We start from the raw sequence: 24,004 nt of genomic DNA on the forward strand, positions 1-24,004 counted from the left end.
AAAGCCTAACTAGGCTAAATATCAATAGGCTAATCAAAACAAATTTACAATATGACCGAAACCAAGAAATATATGATAATTGTATAGGCCTATAATGTTTTTATTCAACTTTATTAACATTACATTTAGCCTACACATTCCCTCTCGGGCGCATTATTGAGGCAATAGCACCAGCATACCAAGTGAAAGTTAAAATATCACATGTACATCAATCTCTAACGTATGAATAGGCTACCGTTACATGTCCGCAGTAAAACAAAGTAAATGACAGATGCTATTGTCCTGCATATGTGTCAGTGTTTGTCAGTGGGCACGAAGCTGGTTGTCCAGTTCTGACAGTCGGCAGCGAGCGCTCGACCAGCGCCCTCGTGCGGGCGGTGACAGCTGCTGTAGGACAGACCGCCTGAAAAACAACGCAGCCATTTTGAGTCGAGAATAAAAGCTCAAAGAAAGCCACTGCATTTCCTCTATAATGATTCAAAATAGTAACAAAACTCGGTAACATAATCGATGTGTGGTTCGTTTCCATTTGGCAACGCTAGCCGCACAACTACCAAATGCAACCCTGTCTGTACTGTCGTCCCAATTTTTTCGCCCGTGCTATATCGCATCCTGCTGCGATTCCTTAAATGTAATTTATAACAATTCATCCCAAACTGTAAATCTAACAATAACCAATCAGAGCACCCTGGAATCCGATGTGAGTGACGGAGTATCCAATCGGTGCATGCGTCTCACGAGCGAGTAAAGATGGCGGCGGGCTCCGATTTACTGGATGATGTTTTCTTCAACACAGAGGTGGACGAGAAAGTAGTTAGTGATCTAGTTGGGTCTTTGGAGTCTGAGCTCACGGGATCGGGTCGTGGAAAGTCTTCAGTTAGGGTCCAGGCTGCAGCAAATCACATTGACAACTCAGCTGTAGGTCGCAATTCCAATTTCCAGGACAGCGAAATGGGACTTTCACAAGAGCTTGCTAAACCAGGTAAATATATTACTGGTTAACGTTAGTTTATTCTGGTCACGTTGTTTTTCTGTTTTTGTCTCTTTTAGCCAAACAATTTGACAACTTGCTTATACAGCTACACATGTTCAATTGATAGATATTCCCATCCCTCATCTGTTTCCTCTTTTGTAGGGACTGGCGTGCCAGGGGGGGTCATTAATAGTAGGAGGTCCCAGGGTTCAACCATGTATGCTGCGGTCGGGACAACGGCGGTGGGATCGAGCATGACAGCCGGGCACAGTCCGAGCAAGACTGGGGCAGTCAGTGGTGTGATAACGGAGGTTCCCGATCACGGAGCTGGGACCAGAAAAACTGGGGCGGCTGGTGTACAAACTTTAAATGGAAGGAGCGTTGTGATAAACTCTCATAATTCAGGAAATGTTGCCGCTTTGGTGAACTCGGCAAGCAGCACTGTGCCCGCCGTCGCGGTTGTCAACAACGGACCGAGCTCCGTAGTCAAAGGAAACGTAGTCTTACCCTCAACTTCCAGCACAGTCATTCAAACACCTCTTATGCACAATGCTGTCACTTCAACTGTGATATCGTCTCAGCTGTCTGTTCTAAACAGTGTGCCCACTGTCACGCTCGTGAGGCCGCCTATGCAACCCCTCGGAACAGTCACCGCGCAGAGCGGGAGTAATAATACGGTTCTGATACGATCTGTCAACGTTGCCCACCCTGCAAGTTCAGAAGCCCAAATCAACACATTGGAGTCTCCAAAAACGACCACACAAACGACTTCAGAAGTGACCGGCCCCAGTGTTATAGGTAAAAGCCTGGTTTTACAAAATGTGAGGACCTCCATCCCATCGACTATTGCAGCCTGTCCTGGTGGGATAAAGGCGATCGCGCCACAGGTGTTCTCCCCGAGACTTCCGCAACCCCAACAAAATGCTTCAAACATCAAAAACATTCAGCTCCCTCCAGGTAACTTTCATTCTCAGGTGTTTTGACGTAGTAGTAGCCAGTTAGGGAGAAGTCAGCATTAGTGGGCCATTTCTTTGAGGGTGCTGTAACTTTACTATAATTTTGCAGCCCAGTCCCAACACATGTTATTTGTTTTTTGCTGAATGTGTTCTGTGCATGAAAACATGGTTTTGGTGAGTGTGACATCGTTGTGGTGTTTGTGTGTGATTAGGTTTCTCAGATGGAGAGACCAGATGAAACATGCTGTACATAGGAAACATATAACCTGCCATTCTGTCAACTATAATTCAACAATCTAGCTTTTCATGTTAAAGTTAATATTTACTGGTAGTGTTTTGAAATATAATAACCATTCACGTAAATAGTTATAATATTTATGAAAATCTGATGTATAGTGGTGTCCCACTGTTTGGATGGTGGGACAGGGACATTTTCAGCTATTAAAATGCACAAAATAAACGTTTTAATCAAATTTAAATGTAAATTCACTCATTGGATATTCTAAAATACATTGAAATATATTATTTTAGTTGTTCCTAACATCTGTAAATCGATTCTAGACGTTATTTAGCACATAAACAGCATAGGATGATGATGGATAGAATTAGCAGGAAAGAGAGTAGGAAAGGAAGGACCGTGACATAGGAAAGGGAGGATAGAAAAGAGGCATCATTTTGGAAAGGGACAGCGGGTGGGCAAAGCTGTGATGTCTGTTAGATTTTTCACCAAGAGCTTGGAGTGTTCCCAAATACATTTTCCAAGGGCATTGAGAGAGTCTAGTTGAAGGTTGTCTTTAACTTCATTTTTTTTATATACAGATGGTGTGTTTTCTATAAGCCTCTACAAGGTATAATTGATGATTCCACAAGTGCCAGGTGCAGTGGGCCACTGTGTTCTTAATGAGAAAATAGTGTCCCACTTCATCTACTAAAGTGGCCCACTAGCATTGAAAGACTCTTCATCAAAAGTAGGGCTCTGGTTTTGTTTTAGGGGATGTAGCATCCACTGAATAATAAATGGTTAACTTGTTTTATCATTAAAATGTAGATAAGACATTCATTCATTTAAATAAACATTGCTTGAGTAGGGGTACACTGATTTTGACTGTCTACATGGCAATCTACCAAAAAGTGTCCAACTAAAGCTGACTTCACCCTATGTCAGTTAGCCACAGTGGAGAGAGGCTACAATGTATTTTGCGGGCAGCGTAAAAAACACTCTCTGTGAAACAGAAACTTTGTTGCAAACTTGTAGTTAACATTTGAGATGTCATATCAGCTACAGTTGCCATCGCTGCTGCACCTTTGGTTTGTTTATTAGACAAAACTCCTTGTGTATGTGCGTGCGTGTGTGTTTTGCTGTCAGTTGTTTATGCTCCACGAGGACATTGACCTGTGGGAACGTTCTATTGATTCTGTCTACTTGTGTCATCTGTAAAATCACACACAGGCTACCCTGGCACACATACAATGGACTGATTTGATCAATAGGCACGCTGACACCATAGCACATCATGTAATGTAGTTGCATGCATGTGGCACATTGTCTGTGGGAGTTGCATGTCTCACAGGTTCTGGCTAACAATGCTAGCTCTAGTTAAACTCCCCACTGAGAGCTGAATGTTTTTTGTTGTGACAATAAAAAAGGTACTTTTCTGCCAAGAGTGGCCAACACTGTATTTTCTAACCAAACAAAGTGTTTCCATAGTTATTATTAAGATATTTAACGTTATTTGTATTTAGCAAGTAAGTGTCTGTCTGTCGATCTATATCCCCTGTTTGACTTCTGACCCCTCCATGCCCTGTGTAGGCATGGTGCTGGTACGCAGTGAGAGTGGGCAGCTTCTGATGATCCACCAGCAGACCCTGGCCCAGATGCAATCCCAGTCCCAGAGCGCCATGACCCCACGGGCAGCCACCCCCACCAGCACTCCCCCTGTCCAGATCACTTCTGTACAGGTGCACACACACACTAATCATCTCTTACCTACAGTGATGGAGAGATCACAGTGTGAACCCCTGAACCCTTGTCCTCTCCTCTGTCCTGCAGGCTCCAGGGACGCCCATGATGTCCCGTCAGGTGACCCCCACCACCACAATCACTAAGCAGGGCTCCACGGCCCAGACCACCGTCCAGGCCACCACCACCCTCCAGAGGCCTCCTGTACTACAACAGGTAGGTACACAACTCATCCCCCTCTTCAATTCTCTTCAATCTCCCCCTTAGTCTCATTTCATACCCTGCTTCCTCTTTCCCACCTCCTATAGAACACCATTATGCTGGGTGGAGCGGCCGCCACCTCAGGTCAGGCTCCAGTGCAGCCTTGCTCGGCAGCAGTCACCCATAGAGCAGGGACCCCTGGGACACCAGGTGCCCCCACGGTCGTTTCTACCATGGTGAGACAACACTCATCTCCCTCCTTCCGACATTTATCTACTCCTAAATAGTCATGCAGTGGTCCTAACTTGTGTATATGTGTGTTTAGGAGATCCTGGAGAATGTGAAGAAGTGTAAGAACTTCCTGTCCACGCTGATCAAACTGGCATCCAGCGGGAAGCAGTCGTCTGAGACCACAGCCAACGTCAAGGAGTTAGTCAAGAGCCTGCTGGTACACCTTTCTATCTGTTTGGCCATCTGTCTGGCCATATGTGTCAGTCTCTTGCATTCACTCTCACTATTTCTCTCACTTTATCTTTCTATGTTGTCTGTTTTTCTACCACCACAGGAGAGTAAGATCGAAGCGGAGGACTTCACCAGTCGGTTATACCGGGAGCTCAACTCCTCTCCTCAGCCATATCTCGTGCCTTTCCTCAAGGTGAGACTGATGGCTTTTCCCTTATCTAATGTAGCTAGCTATACACTCAAATAAATACAAGTGGCCAATGATGCAATATACTGTAGATGAGAGAATGATTTGTGCTCTTCCTCCCCATCTCCAGAGGAGTCTTCCTGCACTGCGTCAAATGACCCCAGACTCGGCAGCCTTCATCCAGCAGAGCCAGCTGCCTCACACTGGCGCCCAGCCTGCCGCCCCCTCCAAGGCCTTGACTGCTGCGGTGCTGGGGGGCACGTCCACGGCACAGAACTCCCGTCTCAACAGTAGTAGCCCTGGGGCCAAGGGTACCATGCACCAGTCTCCTGTCATCAGCCTGGCCCAGACACCTCATAGCAAGCCTGGCCTGGTATACTATATCCTAACGATACTCCACTCAGTGTTTCCTCTGTTGAATGGGTAGGGTGCCTTGTTGTTTTAATGTAATGGGAAGTCTATATGACTGTATGTTATGTTGAGGGATGACCCCAAGTGTATCGCCTGATTACGCGTCCACCATAGTTGGTGGAAACATGCTGGAAAGGACTATGTGAAAAGGAAATACCCGAGCCTGCACAGTAAGGTTCAGGTCTGCACTCTTTCTTTCTCTCTGGCCTCTCTCGCTTTCTCTCTCTGTTTTCTCTCTCTCTCTCTCTGGTCTCGCTCTCTCTCTCTGGTCTCACTCTCTATGGCCTCTCTCTGCCTCTCTCTGTCTCTGTGTGTGTAGATGGTGCCTCAGCAGCAGGGGGCAATGGGGAGGCCTCAGGTGACTCTGGCCCAGTCACCCATGGTTACGCTCCGAGGCCAACCCCACAGTCACATCATCATGGGGCAGCCGCAGGTGGTCAGACAGCTTCAGACAGGTGTGTGTGTTTTGTATTTTCTGTGTCCTTTCTTATCCCATTACAATCTTAGCCCTGTCGAAGCCCCCCCTGCTGCACTGGAGCCTGACCTGAGGTGGCGGCCGCTCCACCCAGCATGGGGGGAGTATTCAGACCCATCGACTTTCTCCACATTCTGTTACGTTACTCTTTTTCAGAAGTATTCAGACTGTTTACTCAGTACTTTGACTCACCTTTGCCAGCGATTACAGCCTCGAGTCTTCTTGGGTATGACACTACAAGCTTGGCACACCTGTATTTGAGGAGTTTCTCCCATTCTTCCCTGCCATTTCTTTCAAGCTCTGTTAGGTTAGATGGGGAACGTCGCTGCACAGCTATACCCTTCCCCATATCTGTGCCTCGACATAATCCTGTCTCGGAGCTCTACGGACAATTCCTTCGACCTCATGGCTTGGTTTTTGCTTTGTCATTATGAGGGGTATTGTGTACAGATTGATGAGGAAAATAATTCATTTAATCAATTTTAGAATAAGGCTCTAACGTAACAAAATGTGGAAAAAGTCCAGGGGTCTGAATATTTCAGAATGCTCTGTATACTTCCAATCATTTTTTTCAACTGGTACGAGGGACCTTCAGATGTGTCTTGTGAGGCAATGCTAATTAGATTTTCGCTGGTGCGCAGACATTGACTCTATCTGCATTTTGCCTGTGTGTTTGATGCATGCGTTTGTGTACTCGTCATAGATGAACATTCTAATAGAAATATAATTTATACAAAATATAAAATATACTATGGGCCTAATAGTACTTTGTATTACCTGATTAATTGTATTATTTAATGCTTTGATACCATCACTGTAGAATGTGATACGACACCTGTGCAGGATTGGATCTTTCCTGTGTGAGGTATTTTTCCCACTGGGCTGTGAGGCTCTGGGACAAAGACACACAGTGTGAACAATGCCAGTTAGCAGTGTCCATGATCGAAGGCGACAGACAGAAAGAAGTGTACTGGTTCTGTCTGTGGCCAGCTGCTATTAGCTAGTGGAGATGGCAGTAATATGATAAGTGCTGCTGCTGTGGGTGTGTATGTGTGTCCGGTGTCCTCCTGGCTTGCCTTGCTGGCTTCACTGACCGAGGACTATATTGAAACACTTCCCCTTGTGACATATGTATATAACTGCATGCTATATTGATCAAGTATATTGATGGATGGGGTTTTGAGGGACCCATGGAAAGCTCTCCATCTGTGAAATGTGTTCTTCCGCCATCTCTCTTCCTCTTGACGTCCGCTTCTCTTTTCTGCTCACAACAACTCTACCAAGAAAAAGTGAATTATTTATTACTGAGTTATGATATACAATGTGAAAGGCTTGGGAGGTTAAATAAAAATATAGTGTCTCTGTTATGTAACTGCCCCCTCACTTTCTCCTGCTCTCTCTTCCCTCTCTCTCAGTTCCTGTAGTGAAGCAGGCTCTAGCACCAGGAGCCAAGGTAACACTGGGGCCCCAGTCTATGCTCTCTGTAGTACTGAAGAACAGGCAGAAGGAGGCAGGCGGAGGAACCTTCAAGTAAACACACATATACATACACACACACACACACACACTCATAGACATACATGTCCAAATCAGATGATTTTGGAATTCTTCAAGTGAAAATGAGGCCTTATAAACAGTTTCTCTCCCTCCATTCAGGGATGATGATGATATAAATGACGTGGCCTCTATGGCTGGAGTCAACCTATCAGAGGAGAGTGCCCGCATTCTGGCAACCAACTCTGAGCTGGTCGGCATGGTGACTCGCTCTTGTAAAGATGAGGCCTTCCTCTACACCTCCTCACTAACCCAGAGAGTACATGAGATAGGTGAGACACACACACACATACACACACACACACATTCTGTACCTAAAATCTATGACATCTCCTGTCCTCTTGTGTTGTAACAGGCGGGAGGTTAGGGGTGACTGACCTGGGGCCGGAGGTGATCAGTTACGTGTCCCATGCAACACAGCATCGGCTGCAAAACCTGCTGGAGAAATTGACGGTGGTGGCGCAGCAGAAAAGCATCACCTTCAAGGTGAATGAACACAGCTTCTGTGGGTGTTTGTGTGGAAGAGGTTCACTAGTAAAGTTATTTCATGAGCTATTTAAGTTGTATATATATTTAGTCAAAACCAGTTTGTTATTTGGTATTTGATCTTCACTGGCGCTCATTACAACAGTTTTGCAAAAAGTGCTGAAATAATTTGATGATGCCAGTGATAATATCTGATTGAACCATTTTACCCTTGTAATTGATTATTTATCTTTCCCCTCTCCCTCCATCTCTCTCTCGCTCTCCTTCAGGAGGAGGATAAGTGTGAACAGGTGAGTGACGTGCGAGCACAGCTGAAGTTCTTTGAGCAGCTGGATCAGATGGAGAAACAGAGGAAGGAGGAGCAGGAGAGAGAGATCCTGATGAAGGCAGCTAAGGTAACTAACTCTCCACCAGAGGCAGTAATGTATAGCTGTTTATGCCATCTAGTGGTCATATACTATAAGTGCTAGTAGTGTTGATACTGAATACTGTGCCTCTTTCTTCCCCCAGTCTCGATCACGACAAGAGGACCCAGAGCAGCTTCGGCTTAAACAGAAGGCTAAAGAGGTAAGAGTACAGGCTGGTGTAGCTGTATACATGGTGTGTGTAACATGTTGTATGTGAATGAGTTGTAGTGTTTCTCATACTCTTTGTGTGTCAATATGTTCATTTATAGTGGGTGCCGGTATGTGTAGTCATGTGTCTGTCTTCAGGCAAAGTAGTCTTGTATTGTAATGCCTGTTCCCTCTCTCTGTGTGTGTGTGTGGTCTAGATGCAGCAGCAGGAACTGAATCAGATCAGGCAGAAGGAGGCCAACATGACGGCCCTGGCAGCCATCGGCCCCAGGAAGAAAAGGAAAATGAACTCCCCTGTCAGCGGAACCGGGGCTGAGGTAGAGTACCATAACCAAACATAGACTTGTACTCTGGGCTAGATCATTGACTCCTGATCAATTACATTCATTTATAAAGCCCTTCTTACATCAGCTGATGTCATAAAGTGCTGTACAGAAACCCGAACCAGGCTATGAGGGGTGGCCAGTCCTCTTCTGGCTGTGCCGGGTGAAGATTATAACAGAACATGGCCAAAATGTTCAAATGTTCATAGATGACCAGCAGGGTCAAATAATAATAATCACAGTGGTTGTATAGGGTGCAACAGGTCAGCACCTCAGGAGTAAATGCTGTCTCTAGAGAGTTTAAAACTGCAGGTCTGGGATAAGGTCAGGGTTCCATAGCCGCAGGCAGAACAGTTGAAACTGGAGTAGCAGCACGCCCAGGTGGACTGGGGACAGCAAGGAGTCATCAGGCCAGGTAATCATGAGGCATGATCCTCGGGCTCAGGGAGGGAGAGAATATATACTTAAATTCACACAGGACACCGGATAAGGCAGGAGAAATATTCCAGATATAACAGACTGTCTCTAGCCCCCCGACACAAACTATTGCAGCATAAATACTGGAGGCTGAGCCAGTATCCTAATGGATATTAACAAAGAAAATAATGCTTTTAGATGATAGCACCCTATCATACACATATTTTTGAAGATCAAATGGACTTTACTTCCTCTATCTTTCCCCACCTCTCTCTCCCCTTTTTCCTCCTCTTTCTCTTCAGGACTTGTGCTCTGGTCCCTCTCCGTCAGGTGGGTACAGTAGCGGAGGCTCCAGGCCTCAGCGCCAGCGCATCACCCGGGTTAACCTCAGGGACCTGCTCTTCTGTCTGGAAAATGAGAGGGAGACCAGCCGCTCACACCTGCTCTATAAAGGCCTCCTCAAATAACACAGGGAGACCGGACATGCCCAATAACGCTTTTCTAAGGGACAAGAAATGAATGAGACTAACCAAGTCACTCACCTCCCTAACAGACAGAGACCAGCCACTCCCTATAGCACCTCCCTAATAGACAGAGACCAGCCACTCCCTATAGCACCTCCCTAACAGACAGAGACCAACCACTCCCTATAGCACCTCCCTAACAGACAGAGACCAGCCACTCCCTATAGCACCTCCCTAACAGACAGAGACCAGCCACTCCCTATAGCACCTCCCTAACAGACAGAGACCAGCCACTCCCTATAGCACCTCCCTAACAGACAGAGACCAGCCACTCCCTATAGCACCTCTCTAACAGACAGAGACCAGCCACTCCCTATAGCACCTCTCTAACAGACAGAGACCAGCCACTCCCTATAGCACCTCCCTAACAGACAGAGACCAGCCACTCCCTATAGCACCTCCCTAACAGACAGAGACCAGCCACTCCCTATAGCACCTCCCTAACAGACAGAGACCAGCCACTCCCTATAGCACCTCCCTAACAGACAGAGACCAGCCACTCCCTATAGCACCTCCCTAACAGACAGAGACCAACCACTCCCTATAGCACCTCCCTAACAGACAGAGACCAGCCACTCCCTAACAGACAGAGACCAGCCACTCCCTAGCACCTCCCTAACAGACAGAGACCAGCCACTCCCTAACAGACAGAGACCAGCCACTCCCTATAGCACCTCCCTAACAGACAGAGACCAGCCACTCCCTACACCTCCCTAACAGACAGAGACCAGCCACTCCTATAGCACCTCCCTAACAGACAGAGACCAGCCACTCCCTATAGCACCTCCCTAACAGACAGAGACCAGCCACTCCCTATAGCACCTCCCTAACAGACAGAGACCAGCCACTCCCTATAGCACCTCCCTAACAGACAGAGACCAACCACTCCCTATAGCACCTCCCTAACAGACAGAGACCAGCCACTCCCTATAGCACCTCCCTAACAGACAGAGACCAGCCACTCCCTATAGCACCTCCCTAACAGACAGAGACCAGCCACTCCCTATAGCACCTCCCTAACAGACAGAGACCAACCACTCCCTATAGCACCTCCCTAACAGACAGAGACCAGCCACTCCCTATAGCACCTCCCTAACAGACAGAGACCAGCCACTCCCTATAGCACCTCCCTAACAGACAGAGACCAGCCACTCCCTATAGCACCTCCCTAACAGACAGAGACCAGCCACTCCCTATAGCACCTCTCTAACAGACAGAGACCAGCCACTCCCTATAGCACCTCTCTAACAGACAGAGACCAGCCACTCCCTATAGCACCTCTCTAACAGACAGAGACCAGCCACTCCCTATAGCACCTCCCTAACAGACAGAGACCAGCCACTCCCTATAGCACCTCCCCTAGAGACAAGAACAACCAATAGCACCTCCCTCAAAGGGCAAGATAGACCAGCTACCCTTGATGGTACCGTCTCTTCTTCTGTGCTCTCCTAGATTCATGACCTCCTAGACTAGAGGAGAGACCAATGACACCTGGAAAATGAATCAACAGCTGAACCCTACACTCCCTCCTCAAGAGAGACCAGGTTGTTGCAGCTGTGAAATAATGAGTTGTTGGGACTGACCTATCAAACTAGCTCTTCTGGCCTTCTTCGCGATTGCCTGATCCCTCCTGATGACCCAGTTGGACATGACTTCAACAAGGTCACCAGGAGAGATCTGCCAATAAAGTTGGAAGTCCCACCTAGTTGACCACATTAAAATGGTGGATGCCCCCAATGGCGCTGCCTATGCTAACACGGCCTTTTGTCCACTAGAGGCCTCAATCATTCTCCATGTTAGAGACCTGCTACTGGCAACCAGGTCCCCTCCCATACACTCCTCTGGAGGGGAAAAGCTCTTATTTGTGAGGTCTCCTTTGGGTCTGGAAATATCCTCATGTTTTGCAGTAGGGACATGCATTAGCTTTTCCATCCTTTAACCTCATGCAATATATGATTAGACGTTCTTTAGAAAGATCCCCAGCTAGGGGACTTTTTAACATGTTTAACCAACAAATGTATAAACCTGCAGGAGTAACGTCAAATACCTGATGATACAGAGACTCTGTGCATTTTGTTGAGGAGACGTTTTATTTTTCCTATATTCTAGTCATTCATTCTAGTGCTGTTTTACTGACTGAGGATTATTTGAGTTTGACTGGTATTCCTCTTCCACCGAGCTGCCGTGCAGCCATAATAAGCCATATTAATCATACATCTCTAACTCTCCACCTCTGACAGAACTCCTTCTCAATCAGTCAATTTTCCACAGAGATTTTAGACTTGTTTAATTTCTGCTTTAGCGTCTCTTCCCAGGTGCTTGTGTGTTGGACTTTGTTTTTAATCACTTATAATGATTATTTATTTTGTCAGCATGTCTGTTGATAACATTTTGTACATGTATATGCATACATGAAAACACAAACACATCCTATGGAAGCAGTCGGTAAATTGTAGGTTTTTATCAGTAGACCGTGTGAAGAAATTGATATACAATATATATATTTTTTCAGAGGAGTAATGTAAAACAATTTACATTAATTAATTGATGCAACAATGAAAAGTGAGACTGATGCAAAGTTGGCAATAGATAGCGTTTATGATTGGAGGCCATTGCTAGCTGCCATGGTGATGTGGGACGGAATGCAGAATATGGTATACAGAATGCACCCCCGAATGATCCGTTTTTTAATCAAGCAGTCGGTCAGAAGCATACACCCACTTTATGTATATTCTTTGTATTTCTTAGCGCACATACTAATTGGTTGGTTGTTAAGCTTTTGGATGGTATTGATGAAACCTTTCAGACTACATATGTTTCAATACCGTAGCCCCTAGCAGCTGTTACGCGTCTGTCCCTTTATCCATGTTCTATCAGAGAACTGTTTTTAGTGAAAAACCTGAAGCAGATGACTTCTTATTAATATCTTGTACATTTTGCACAGCCACTTGTTAATATGTAAATATTCTAAGGTAAAGAATGTTTTTTTAATTGCAATTGTTTTATAGATGATTGAGAAAGAATGATCTCCTTCATTAAAAAAAAGTAAAATAGTACAACGACCGATCTTTCTGCCTGGTCCCAGTGAAAACCTATCGGTGGATCTTGCCAATGCCTGTGTTTTATAGTTTGTCTTATACAGTGGTTATCAACTTTATTAGCCCAAAGACAGATGGGCTCCAATGATGTAGCTATGATGAATGATTTACATTTGTGCATAATTCTTCCACAGGAGGGCACTATTTCGTCACAATCTCTATGTCCCTCAAACAGAGCGAGGCAGCATCAGGCAGAAAACCAAATGAATTAGCTTTGTGTCTTTGGGAGTGAGACCGATCTCACCTGTATCTATGTGGACGTGATCCAAGTTAATGCCGCCAAAGTCACACACGTGTGAATGGAGTTCACAAAGTGAAAATCTCAGGGGGGAGTATTTTAAGATGCTACAATGTTTCAAAGCTGAATGCCCGGGGATATGACAGTGGTAAGTTCCTGGGGTGATTTCTCCCAATTCCACCCCTGCATATGGCTCTATCAGTACAGCAGCCTTTGGTGCATACCGTCAGTTTCCAAACCCTCCCCTTAGCTCAGCAACAGATATGAGTTGAGAATGCCAGACTGATAAGAGATTTTATGAGCAACACTAGCTAGCTAAACAGCACCAGGAGTCATGTCTCTGGCTGTGCTCTGGCTCCAGTGACTTTGATCTTTACGTACACACCACTGGGTTACTACAGACACTCAGACACACACAGTTGGGCAGCTCATTGAGGGCTCACAGTAAAGTGTACAGAGTCATGTCCCTGTTTCAGATAGTGTGGATATTAGGCTTATGGAGTTTGTTTCTGTTCACTCTGCAGACACAGTAGATTCCTGTGAATCCCTGTGTATCCCTGTGTCTTCACCCAGTCTATATCCCATACTTGGGCAGCATCGCAAGTCTACCCAAATACTTAGTTGAAGTTGGAAGTTTACATACACCTTAGCCAAATACATTTCAACTCAGTTTTAAACAATTCCTAACATTTAATCAGAGTACAAAAATCCCTGTTTTAGGTCAGTTAGGATCACCACTTTATTTTAAGAATGTGAAATGTCAGAATAATATTAGAGAGTGATTTATTTCAGCTTTTATTTCTTTCATCTCATTCCCAGTGGGTCAGAAGTTTACATACACTTGATTAGTATTTAGTAGTATTGCCTTTAAATTGTTTAACTTGGGTCAAATGTTTCGGGGAGCCTTCCACAAGCTTCCCACAATAAGTTGGGTGAATTTTGTCCCATTCCTCTTGACAGAGCTGGTGTAACTGAGTCAAGTTTGCAGACCTCCTTGATCGTACACGCTTTTTCAGTTCTGCCCACACATTTTCTATGGGATTGAGGTCAAGGCTTTGTGATGGCCACTCCAATACTTTGACTTTGTTGTCCTTAAGCCATTTTGCATCAACTTTGGAAGTATGCTTAGGGTCATTGTTCTCTTGGAAGACCCATTTGCGACCAAGCTTTGACTTCCTGACTGATGTCTTGAGATGTTGCTTCAATATATCCACAATTTTCCCACCTCATGATGCTGTCTATTTAGTGAAGTGCACCAGTTCCTCCTGCAGCAAAGCACCCCCACAACATGATGCTGCCACGCCTGTGCTTCACGGTTGGGATGGTATTCTTCGGCTTGCAAGCATCCCCCTTTTTCCTATAAACATAACGATTGTCATTATGGTCAAACAGTTCTATTTTTGTTTCATCAGACCAGAGGACATTTCTCCAAAAAGTACGATCTTTGTTCCCATGTGCAGTTGCAAACCGTAGTCTGGCTTTTTTATGGTGGTTTTGGAGCAGTGGCTTCTTCCTTGCTGAGCGGCCTTTCAGGTTATGTCGATATAGGACTCGTTTTACTGTGGAAATAGATACTTTTTTTTACCTGTTTCCTCCAGCATCTTCACAGGGTCCTTTGCTGTTGTTCTGAGATTGATTTGCACTTTTCACACCAAAGTACATTCATCTCTAGGAGACAGAATGCATCTCCTTCCTGAGCGGTATGACAGCTGCGTGGTCCCATGGTGTTTATACTTGCGTACTATTGTTTGTACAGATGAACGTTGTACCTTCAGGCGTTTGGAAATTCCTCCCAAGGATGAACCAGACTTGTGGAAGTCTACAATTTTTTTCTGAGGTCTTGGCTGATCTTTTGATTTTCCCATGATGTCAAGCAAAGAGGCACGGAGTTTGAAGTACGCCTTGAAATACATCCACAGGTACACCTCCAATTGACTCAAATGATGTCAATTAGCCTATCAGAAGCTTCTAAAGCCATGACATTTTCAGTCAACTTAGTGTATGTAAACTTCTGACCCACTGGAATTGTGATACAGTGATGACTCCAACCTAAGTGTATGTAAACTTCCGACTTTAACTGTATATGTTCATCATTTCTGAGTAATCTTACATATTGCCTTGCACATATCTAATTTAATTGGCAGAAATATGTTAGCAGGTTGAATCACCAAGGAGCCAAATCCCTCTGAGCAGTGGGGCTGAGAGAGAGAGAGACAGTAGTTTGTTTGGATAGATCCCTACTGATGACTTTCATCCACTGAGTGGTTTTTTATCAGTGGGAGAGGATTAGACAGCGATACTCTTCAGTAAACAGAGTATTTTTTGGATCTCAGTCGGAGTCTCAATTTACTGTTGAGAGTTAGAATACACAAGGTGCAATTTCGAAACTTGGTTACAGCAGTTTTGCTCGTGTTATATCACTCACTGACAGTCACTCAATTAGCTCATGACCGTTAAAATATTTTTGATTGGGAAATTAGTTAGTCTAGCCAGATTTTTAGACTTGTAATGATCATGCCAGAATTACTGACCGGGCATGCAGGGCAAGTGCCCAGGGACCCTGACCTCCAGGGGGCCCCAATGATTTTGTTAGTCAATCTCACTCAGATATAATGTTAATAACCTACCATAAGTCATGGCAAATGTGTGGAATTGCTGGAAATTTGCTGTCAAATTCATTTGTTTACATAATACTTTTTCTGCAAACAGATCCCTCCGCATGTATTAAATTGAACAAAAATATAAACGCAACATGTAAAGGGTTGGTTCTATGTTTAATGAACTGAAATAAAAAGATCCCAGAAATGTTCCATATGCACAAAAACATATCTCCAATTTTGTGCACAAATGTGTGTGCAAATTTGTTAGTGAGCATTTCTACTTTGCCAAGATAATCCATTCCCCTGACAGGTGTGGCATATCAAGAAGCTTGCATGCTTAAACAGCATGATCATTACACAGGTGTGTCTTGTGCTGGAGACAACAAAAGGCCACTCTAAAATGTTCAGTTTTGTCACACAACAGAATGCCACAAATGTCTGAAGTTTTGGGGGAGAATGCAATTGGTATGCTGAATGCAGGAATGTCCAACAGAGTTGTTGCCAGAGAATTACATGTTAATTTCTCTACCATAAGCCACCTCCAATGTTTATAGAATTTGGCAGTACGTCCAACCGGCCTCATAACTGCAGACCAGGTGTAACCACGCCAGCCCAGGAACTTCACATCTGGCTTCTTCACCTGTAGGATTGTCTGAGACCAGCCACCTGGACAGCTGATGAAATTGTGGGTTTGCACAACCAAAAAAGTTCTCCAGAAACCATTTCAGAAAATCGCTTCTGTATGCTCGTTGTCCTCACCAGGGTCTTGACCTGACTGCAGTTTGGCGTCATAACCGACATCAATGGACAAATGCTCACCTTCAATGGCCACTGGCTCGCTGGAGAAATGTGCTCTTCATGGATAAATCCTTTTTTCAACTGTACCTGGCAGATGGCATTGTGTGGGTGAGCAGTTTGCTGATATCAATGTTGTAAACAGAGTACCCAATGGTGGCAGTGGGTTATGGTATGGGCAATTATAAGCTACAGACAATGAAAACAATTGCATTTTATCAATGGCAATTTGAATCCACAGAGATATCGTGATGAGATCCTGAGGTCCACTGTCGTGCTATTCATCTGCCGGCATCACCTTCCAACAGGACAACGACTACAAGCACACAGCCAAGACAATGCAGGAGTGGCTCCGGGACAAGTCTCTGAATGTCCTTGAGTGGCCCAACCAGAGCCCGGACCTGAACCTGATCGAACATCTCTCGGAGACCTGAAAATAGCAATAGCTGTGCAGCAATGCTCCCCGTCCAACCTGACAGAGCTTGAGAGGATCCGCAGAGAAGAATGGGAGAAACTCCTCAAATAAAGGTGTGCCAAGCTTGTAGTGTCATACCCAAGGAGACTCGATGTTGTAATCATTGCCAAAGGTGTCTCAACAAAGTACTGAGTAAAGGGTCTGAATACTTATATAAATGTGAAATTTCTGTTTTTTTATTTTTTATAAATTAGCAAACATTTCTAAAAACCTGTTTTTGCTTTGTCATTATAGGATATTGTGTGTAGATTGATGAGGAAAAAAATGAATGAATACATTTTTGAATAAGGCTGTAACGTAACAAAATGTGGAAAAAGTCAAGGGGTCTGAATACTTTCCCAAGGCACTGTACTGATAACATTATTTTGCATGACTTGCATTCTCTTTTTTGTTGTTGCTTTTTTGATAGCCAACTATATCAAGCAGAGCAGGCAGTCAAAATAACACTGAATCAAAGTTGGGACAATCTCATGTAAACTATCAATCCCCTTTCCCTCAAGAATGGTCTACCATATAGCCAGTTATGCAGGGTTAAACAAATCTGTGGCCACCATTTTGACATCAATGCTAAAAAAATGCTAAAATACATTTAAAATGAGATGCTACAAGGACAAACCTCTTGATGCTGCAATGATGAAAATATCTCAAAAACCTATAGAGGAATTACTAAAAACAACCATCTTTTGAACTAAGCACACCAAGGGTTCGGAGAATTTTTTAAAATTGTATTTATCTGTTATTTTACCAGGTAAGTTGACTGAGAACACGTTCTCATTTGCAGCAACGACCTGGGGAATAGTTACAGGGGAGAGGAGGGGGATGAATGAGACAATTGTAAACTGGGGATTATTAGGTGACCGTATGAGGGCAAGATTGGGAATTTAGCCAGGACACCAGGGTTAACACCCCTACTCTTACAATAAGTGCCATGGGATCTTTAATGACCTCAGAGTCAAGACACCCATTTAACATCCCATCAGAAAGATGGCACCCTACACACTGGAATAGTTTTAGACTAGAGGAAAGAGTGCCTCCTACTGGCCCTCCAACACCACTTCCAGCAGCATCTGGTCTCCCATCCAGGGACTGACCAAGACCAACCCTGCTTAGCTTCAGAAGCAAGCCAGCAGTAGTATGCAGGGTGGTATGCTGCTGGCTTGCATACCACCCAAAATGAAAGCAATCCTGAAAAAGCACTGGCATATTCTGCAATCAGAAATAAAATCACACACTTCTTCAAGGAACCCCCACTGGTGGTCTATAAGCGTGTTCGCAATCCTGGAAATAGCTTGGTGAGATCTGACATGCCCCCTGAGCCCACTCAGACACTCTAGACACCTATCCCAAATGGGAACCACAAATGTGGCTCATGCGCACAGTGCAATAGCACTATTAAAAAACGTCTTTCTTCAGACACCCACATACAGGTCGAAAGATCCCTGTTAGGGGTATCATCTCATGCAAGACCAAGTAATCTATCTCATCACCTGTTCATGCGGAAAAGCCTACGTAGGACAAACGAAAAGACAATTAAAACAACGCATAGCTGATCAGGTGTAAGAACATTGACTATCCAGTAGCAGCTCACTTTGTTGAAGCTAACCATCCCATCTCCTCCCTCAAATACACAGGCATTGAGCATGTTGCTCTACCAAGGAGAGGAGGTAACATGGAGATCCTACTAATACAAAGGGAGGCTTACTGGATATCCTATCTAAAAACATTGACCCCTAGTGGTCTGAATATTGACTTTGACCTCAGGCCCTTGTGAACAAATTTTTCCTTTATGAACAAGTCTAATAAATGTATATATTCTTTCTATAGCTCAGTAGCGTACACCTAATATGTTCCCCCTGTTTGATGATGCTCATTATACATTAATTATACATTAAGGTTGAACCAAAAGATTACATGTAAATATGAAACGAAATATGAAAAATATAGTTAATATGCCATATACTATTTTTTAACAGTTTCACAAATGAATTTTAATTAACTTAATCATTATGATCCACCCTTCACTATTGTCATTGGTTGCACTAATTGCACTGTTTGTCTAACCTGGTTCAAGTATTCATGACATTACCCTGAGGAAGGCACAGTGATGCCAAATGTTGGTAAATACCCATTCATTTGCTGGGAGTTCATACATGGAGTGTGCGACTTTCTTTATTTTGATAGTTTATTGTTTATTCGTTGTTAGTCAGCACCTCCACACAAACTATTTTTCTGGGTGTGCGCCAGCTCATGTTTAAAAATATCTAGTGTTACAATATAAAAATGTAAATTTGTTCGCCATTTTTGAAATAATTTTTGCAGAAATCAGGTCTCCAGAAAGGGATTCATCTATGGACACACCAAGATAAGTTACACTTGTTTTAGATTCAATATCCTTACCTGCACAGTTTACCTTTATCTTGTCAACTCTAAACAATCTACGTTTTGTTCCAGACAAAATTTGTTCAGTTTTTCCTAAATGTATCGACAATTTGTTGTCAGTCAACCAATCTCTATAAAATGCAAAACTTACTAAGGGTTTCCTCTATGTAAACTGTATCCTTCCCTGATACCAGTATGGCTGAGTCATCAGGAGTTTGAACTTTATTGTATCTGGCATATATAAAATAAGCGAGGCCTTGCGGTACTCCACAGGATATTTATTTGGCCTCTGACAAAACATCATCAAAATTACATACTTCTGTTCTGTTGATCATATAAGACCTAAACCAATTCACTGCTACATGTCACCAATTGAGCATGTTTGGGATGCTCAGTATTGACAGTGTGTTCCAGTTCCCACCAATATCCAGCAATGTTGCACAGCCATTGAAGAGGAGTGGGACAACATTCCACAAGCCACAAGCAACAGCCTGATCAACTCTATGCAAAGGAGATGTGTCATGCTGCATGAGGAAAATAGTGGTCACACCAGATACTGACTGTTTTTCTGATCCACGCCCCTACCTTTTTTAAAGCTATCTGTGACCAACAGATACATATCTGTATTCCCAGTCATGTGAAATCCATAGATTAGGGCTTAATGAATTTATTTAAATTGACTGATTACCTCATATGAACTATAACTCAGTACAATCATTGAAATTGTTGCATTTTTATTTTTGTTCAGTGTAAATTGTAGTTTTCCCTGTGCCCAGTTAATGTGCAGCGGCAAATTATATAGCTAATAGGCTATGTGTTTGTAGATAGACTGAGGTGAATGAACCCTGGCTACGGCTCTGCACACACAAGCACAAATGCACAAACACATGTGGACCACCCCCCCACCCTCACACACACACATCCTGCCGTGCCACACAGACCAATAAACACACTTTAAATATTTAAAATAAACGTTATATGGTTTTGAAATCAGTCAGACAACTCCTGCAACTTTTTACAGTTTTACATCTCACTCAGGGGGAAAAAAACTGTTCTGGCAATAAGTCATCAAGGGATTTTAATTATTGGTGTCCTTTTATTAAGACAGTTGCACTGCAATAAATACATATGTCTTGATAATTAATTGCTCAACATGAGCTACCATTAGAGAAATAACAACATCAATCGTGTCATCATCGGAGCCTTCCCCTACTGCTGAATGCTAAGAATGCAAAGTCGCTCTGCTTGCAGGTATGTTCATTCTCAGAAAACAAGAGAGAGAGAAAGAGAGAATATCTAGGAGGAGTGGAAGTCCCTTAGGGCCCAGAAACAACCTCTTCGTGCCTCCTCCACACATAATTGAACAAATTAGCCATGAACAGCTGTTAGCTGTTAAAATGACCCGCTTTCATTTTATCGCCGTGGACAAAAGGTCTGATAGCATCTGCACACCACAGCTGTCAGGCATTCTGACTAGCTCGCCCATTCCTACTTTCAATATATCATGCCAAACATAATTACCTCGACATCTCTTTTTATGGATTCGACAAATCGCCAGGCACACCAAGCATGCCAAGTGTCCATTAATTACAGCCGCAGTATTCCGGGAAAAAAATAACCTGCAATGTAAAGCTTATTATTAGGACCTCATGTTCATTCGTATGATGCTTGTCTGAGAGGACACAGAGAGAGGAGAATAGTCCAGCATTTGAACTGTGAATAGGCATGATGCTTGTCTGAGAGGACACAGAGAGAGGAGAATAGTCCAGCATTTGAACTGTGAATAGGCATGATGCTTGTCTGAGAGGACACAGAGAGAGGAGAATAGTCCAGCATTTGAACTGTGAATAGGCATGATGCTTGTCTGAGAGGACACAGAGAGAGGAGAATAGTCCAGCATTTGAACTGTGAATAGGCATGATGCTAGGCCATGGCCTAGAGGAGAATAGTCCAGCATTTGAACTGTGAATAGGCATGATGCTAGGCCATGGCCTACACATGGTTTCCAACATGGTCGTTGTAGCTGTTTTCTTCTTGATTATGTTGGGATTTTTAACAGCAACAGCAATCACTCACATTTCTGACTGGTACAAAACCTTGTAATGGACATAGGCCTGTGATAACCTATGCCATTCTCTAGGCCTTTCATTATGGGTAAACCCACGGGTAGGCTTACCAAGGACTGGTTTATTTGAGACTGAAGTGATTTTGTTCAATGAGGGTATGTGTGCAAAAACACTGCAATGCCGTTTGATTGGTCAGTACACAGACCACCTACAGTTCCCTTACTCATAGAGATTTAGTTACTTTTGCTGGATATTGGAAACTTTCTCTCTGATTGCCCTCAAATTGTTGTCTTGAAGGTTTAGAAAATATATATATATATATATATATTCACCTTTTACTGCATTGGGCTAAATCAGGGTCACGCAGAATGTTTCTTGGTAGTCTTAAACAATCTACTTTGAAACAAAAGTATACACCTCACACACATGGTTACGAGCTGGAAAAAAAATCTAAACCACAATTTCTGCAGCCCTGTGGTAATCGAATTACATTAGAAAAAAATACCCATCGTAACACTTGTTACAGTTTAAGCTAGAGATATGTGTTTTTTGTTATGCAGGGCTGCATCTCAATCGATTCCCTTCCTCATCTGCTGTGTTTGTCAAACCACGAGACATCCCGAAAATCGTGCTTCTAATGAAAACATCTGAAATATTTGGCCCACAAACTATAATGAACAAAAATAAACGCAACATGCAACAATTTCCACGATTTTACTGCGTTACAGTTCATATAAGGAAATCAGTCAATTGAAATACATTCATTAGGCCCTAATCTATTGATTTCACATGACCGGGCAGGAAGGCCCACCCACTTGGGAACCAGGCCCACCCACTTGGGAGCCAGGCCCAGTCAATCAGAATTATTTTTTTCCTACAAAAGGACTTTATTACAGACAGAAATACTCCTCAGTTGCATCAGCTGTCAGGGTGGCTGACCTCAAATGATCCAGCAGGTGAAGAAGCCAGATTTTGAGGTCCTGGACTGGCGTGCTTACACGTGGTCTGCGGTTGTGAGGCCGGTTGGACGTACAGCCAAATTCTCTAAAATGACGTTGGAGGCAGCTTATGGTCGAGAAATGAACAAACAATTCTCTGGCAACTACTCTAGTGGACATTCTTGCAGTCAGCAATCCGGTTGCATGCTCCCTCAAAATTGAGAACTCTGTGGCACTGTGTTGTGTGACAAAACTGCACATTTTAGAGTGGCCTTTTATTGCCCCCAGCACAAAGTGCACCTGTGTAATGATCATGCTATTCAATCAGCTTCTTGATATGCCACACCTGTCAGGTGGATGGATTATCTTGGCAAAGGAGAAATGCTCACTAACAGGGACTATCATTTGTTTTTCAACAGGACAATGACCCAACACACATCCAGACTGGGTAAGGGCTATTTGATCAAAAAGGAAAGTGATGGAGTGCTGCATCAGATGACCTGGCCTCCACAATCACCTGACCTCAACCCAATTGAGATGGTTTGGGATGAGTTGGACCGCAAAACGAAGGAAAAGCAGGCAAAAAGTGCTCAGCATATGCGGGAACTCCTTCAAGAATGTATGGAAAAGTATTCCAGGTGAAGCTGGTTGAGAGAATGCCAAGAGTGTGCAAAGCTGTTATCAAGGCAAAGGGTGTCTACTTTGAAGAATCTGAAATATATTTAGATTTGTTTATCAATTTTTTGGTTACTACATGATTCCATATGTGTTATTTCATAATTGTAATGACTTCACTATTATTCTACAATGTAGAAAATAGTAAAAATAAAGAAGAACTCTGGAATGAGTAGGAGTGTCCAAATGTCTTTTTTTTACTGTCTGTAGTAAAAGGCTTAGACTTCAGATTGTCATTCTATCCTCATGGTTGTTATTCCATCCACTGATTTTGGGCTTCAAGTAATCTCTGTAAAAAAGTGAAATGTTTGTTTTTGACAATGTGTTTCTTCAGCCAGATATTTATCCACAAAAGACTAGCCTATACTATTTTCAACATGGACGCATACAGGTAACTGCCAAAATAAAGGAAACACTTGAGTAAATGAGGGATGTAAAATATATTGAAAGCAGGTGCTTCCACACAGCTATGGTTCCTGTGTTAATTAAGCAATTACCATCCCATCATGCTTAAGGTTGTGTATAAAAATGCCCATGATTTTGACTACCATAGCTAGATGAAGAGATCTCAGTGACTTTGAAAAAAGGTTCTCAAAGGAGCATAGGGGTTTAAATGGTGTGTGTGTGTTTGCATGTGCATGTGCGTGTGTGTGTGTGTCATTCACTAAATCTCGACCCAGTTGAACACTTAAGGGAGATTCTGGATGCATTTATACAGTATAAACCTGCCACAGACTAGCAATATTTCTAACTTCTGTTTGGCAATTATTCAGAACAATAGTAAGAGAGAAAATCCCAGATCCTTTAGAGATGCCTTGTAGAGAGACTGTAAACCTGACTGGGTCCAACCTAATCTCATCACCTCTCTTCCAAACAAAGCAACAAAAAATATGAAAGAGCATGAGAAACGGAGAAAGGATGAAGAGACACAATTAGATTTCCAACACAATAAAACAATAAGAAAACTTCCCACCACTGACCTTTCTGTCAACCTGCTCGCTTATTAGTTTCTCTCATTTGATGTTGATTTAAATAAACCCAAAATCCTAATATTTTTCTATCAGTATTTCAACCTTGAGTCATAATACATAAAAGCAATATTGTGTTTCACCAATATCTCATCAATCAAGCATGTCAGTACATGTGTACATCACTCAATTCTAGGTCGGTTTGTGGCATTTATTTGAAGTCTGTTTTACAGAAGGGAAATACCGTTTATTTTCCAGTGAAGTTTGT

General features: G+C 43.4%; 1 protein-coding gene across 2 annotated transcripts; it reads left to right on the plus strand.

The window, feature by feature from the left end:
• Nucleotides 1-750: 750 nt before the first annotated feature.
• On the plus strand, nt 751-22,875 carry LOC115102117 (transcription initiation factor TFIID subunit 4-like). Of its 2 annotated transcripts, none has more exons than XM_065005331.1 (16): nt 751-982; nt 1,136-1,930; nt 3,740-3,888; nt 3,980-4,105; nt 4,198-4,326; nt 4,416-4,538; nt 4,656-4,745; nt 4,870-5,112; nt 5,470-5,605; nt 7,041-7,155; nt 7,282-7,451; nt 7,535-7,665; nt 7,935-8,060; nt 8,176-8,232; nt 8,438-8,557; nt 22,513-22,875. In XM_065005331.1, exons 1-16 carry the CDS (start codon nt 751-753, stop codon nt 22,543-22,545), a joined length of 2,775 nt encoding a protein of 924 aa, XP_064861403.1. In that variant the 3' UTR covers nt 22,546-22,875. The 2 variants fall into 2 exon arrangements, with proteins under 2 accessions (XP_064861403.1, XP_064861402.1); XM_065005330.1 differs by lacking the exon at nt 22,513-22,875 and adding an exon at nt 9,283-10,056.
• Nucleotides 22,876-24,004: the final 1,129 nt, after the last annotated feature.

The sequence above is a fragment of the Oncorhynchus nerka genome, linkage group LG20 (genome assembly GCF_034236695.1).
Source record: "Oncorhynchus nerka isolate Pitt River linkage group LG20, Oner_Uvic_2.0, whole genome shotgun sequence".
NCBI lineage: Eukaryota > Metazoa > Chordata > Actinopteri > Salmoniformes > Salmonidae > Oncorhynchus > Oncorhynchus nerka.

Excerpts from the sequence above, each read along its gene's own strand:
- LOC115102117 (XM_065005330.1), top strand. The coding sequence starts at position 751 with ATGGCGGCGGGCTCCGATTTACTGGATGATGTTTTCTTCAACACAGAG. Across the intron at positions 4,539-4,655 it reads AGTTAGTCAAGAGCCTGCTG|GAGAGTAAGATCGAAGCGGA; the intron begins GTACACCTTTCT and ends CTACCACCACAG. Across the intron at positions 5,606-7,040 it reads GGTCAGACAGCTTCAGACAG|TTCCTGTAGTGAAGCAGGCT; the intron begins GTGTGTGTGTTT and ends CCTCTCTCTCAG.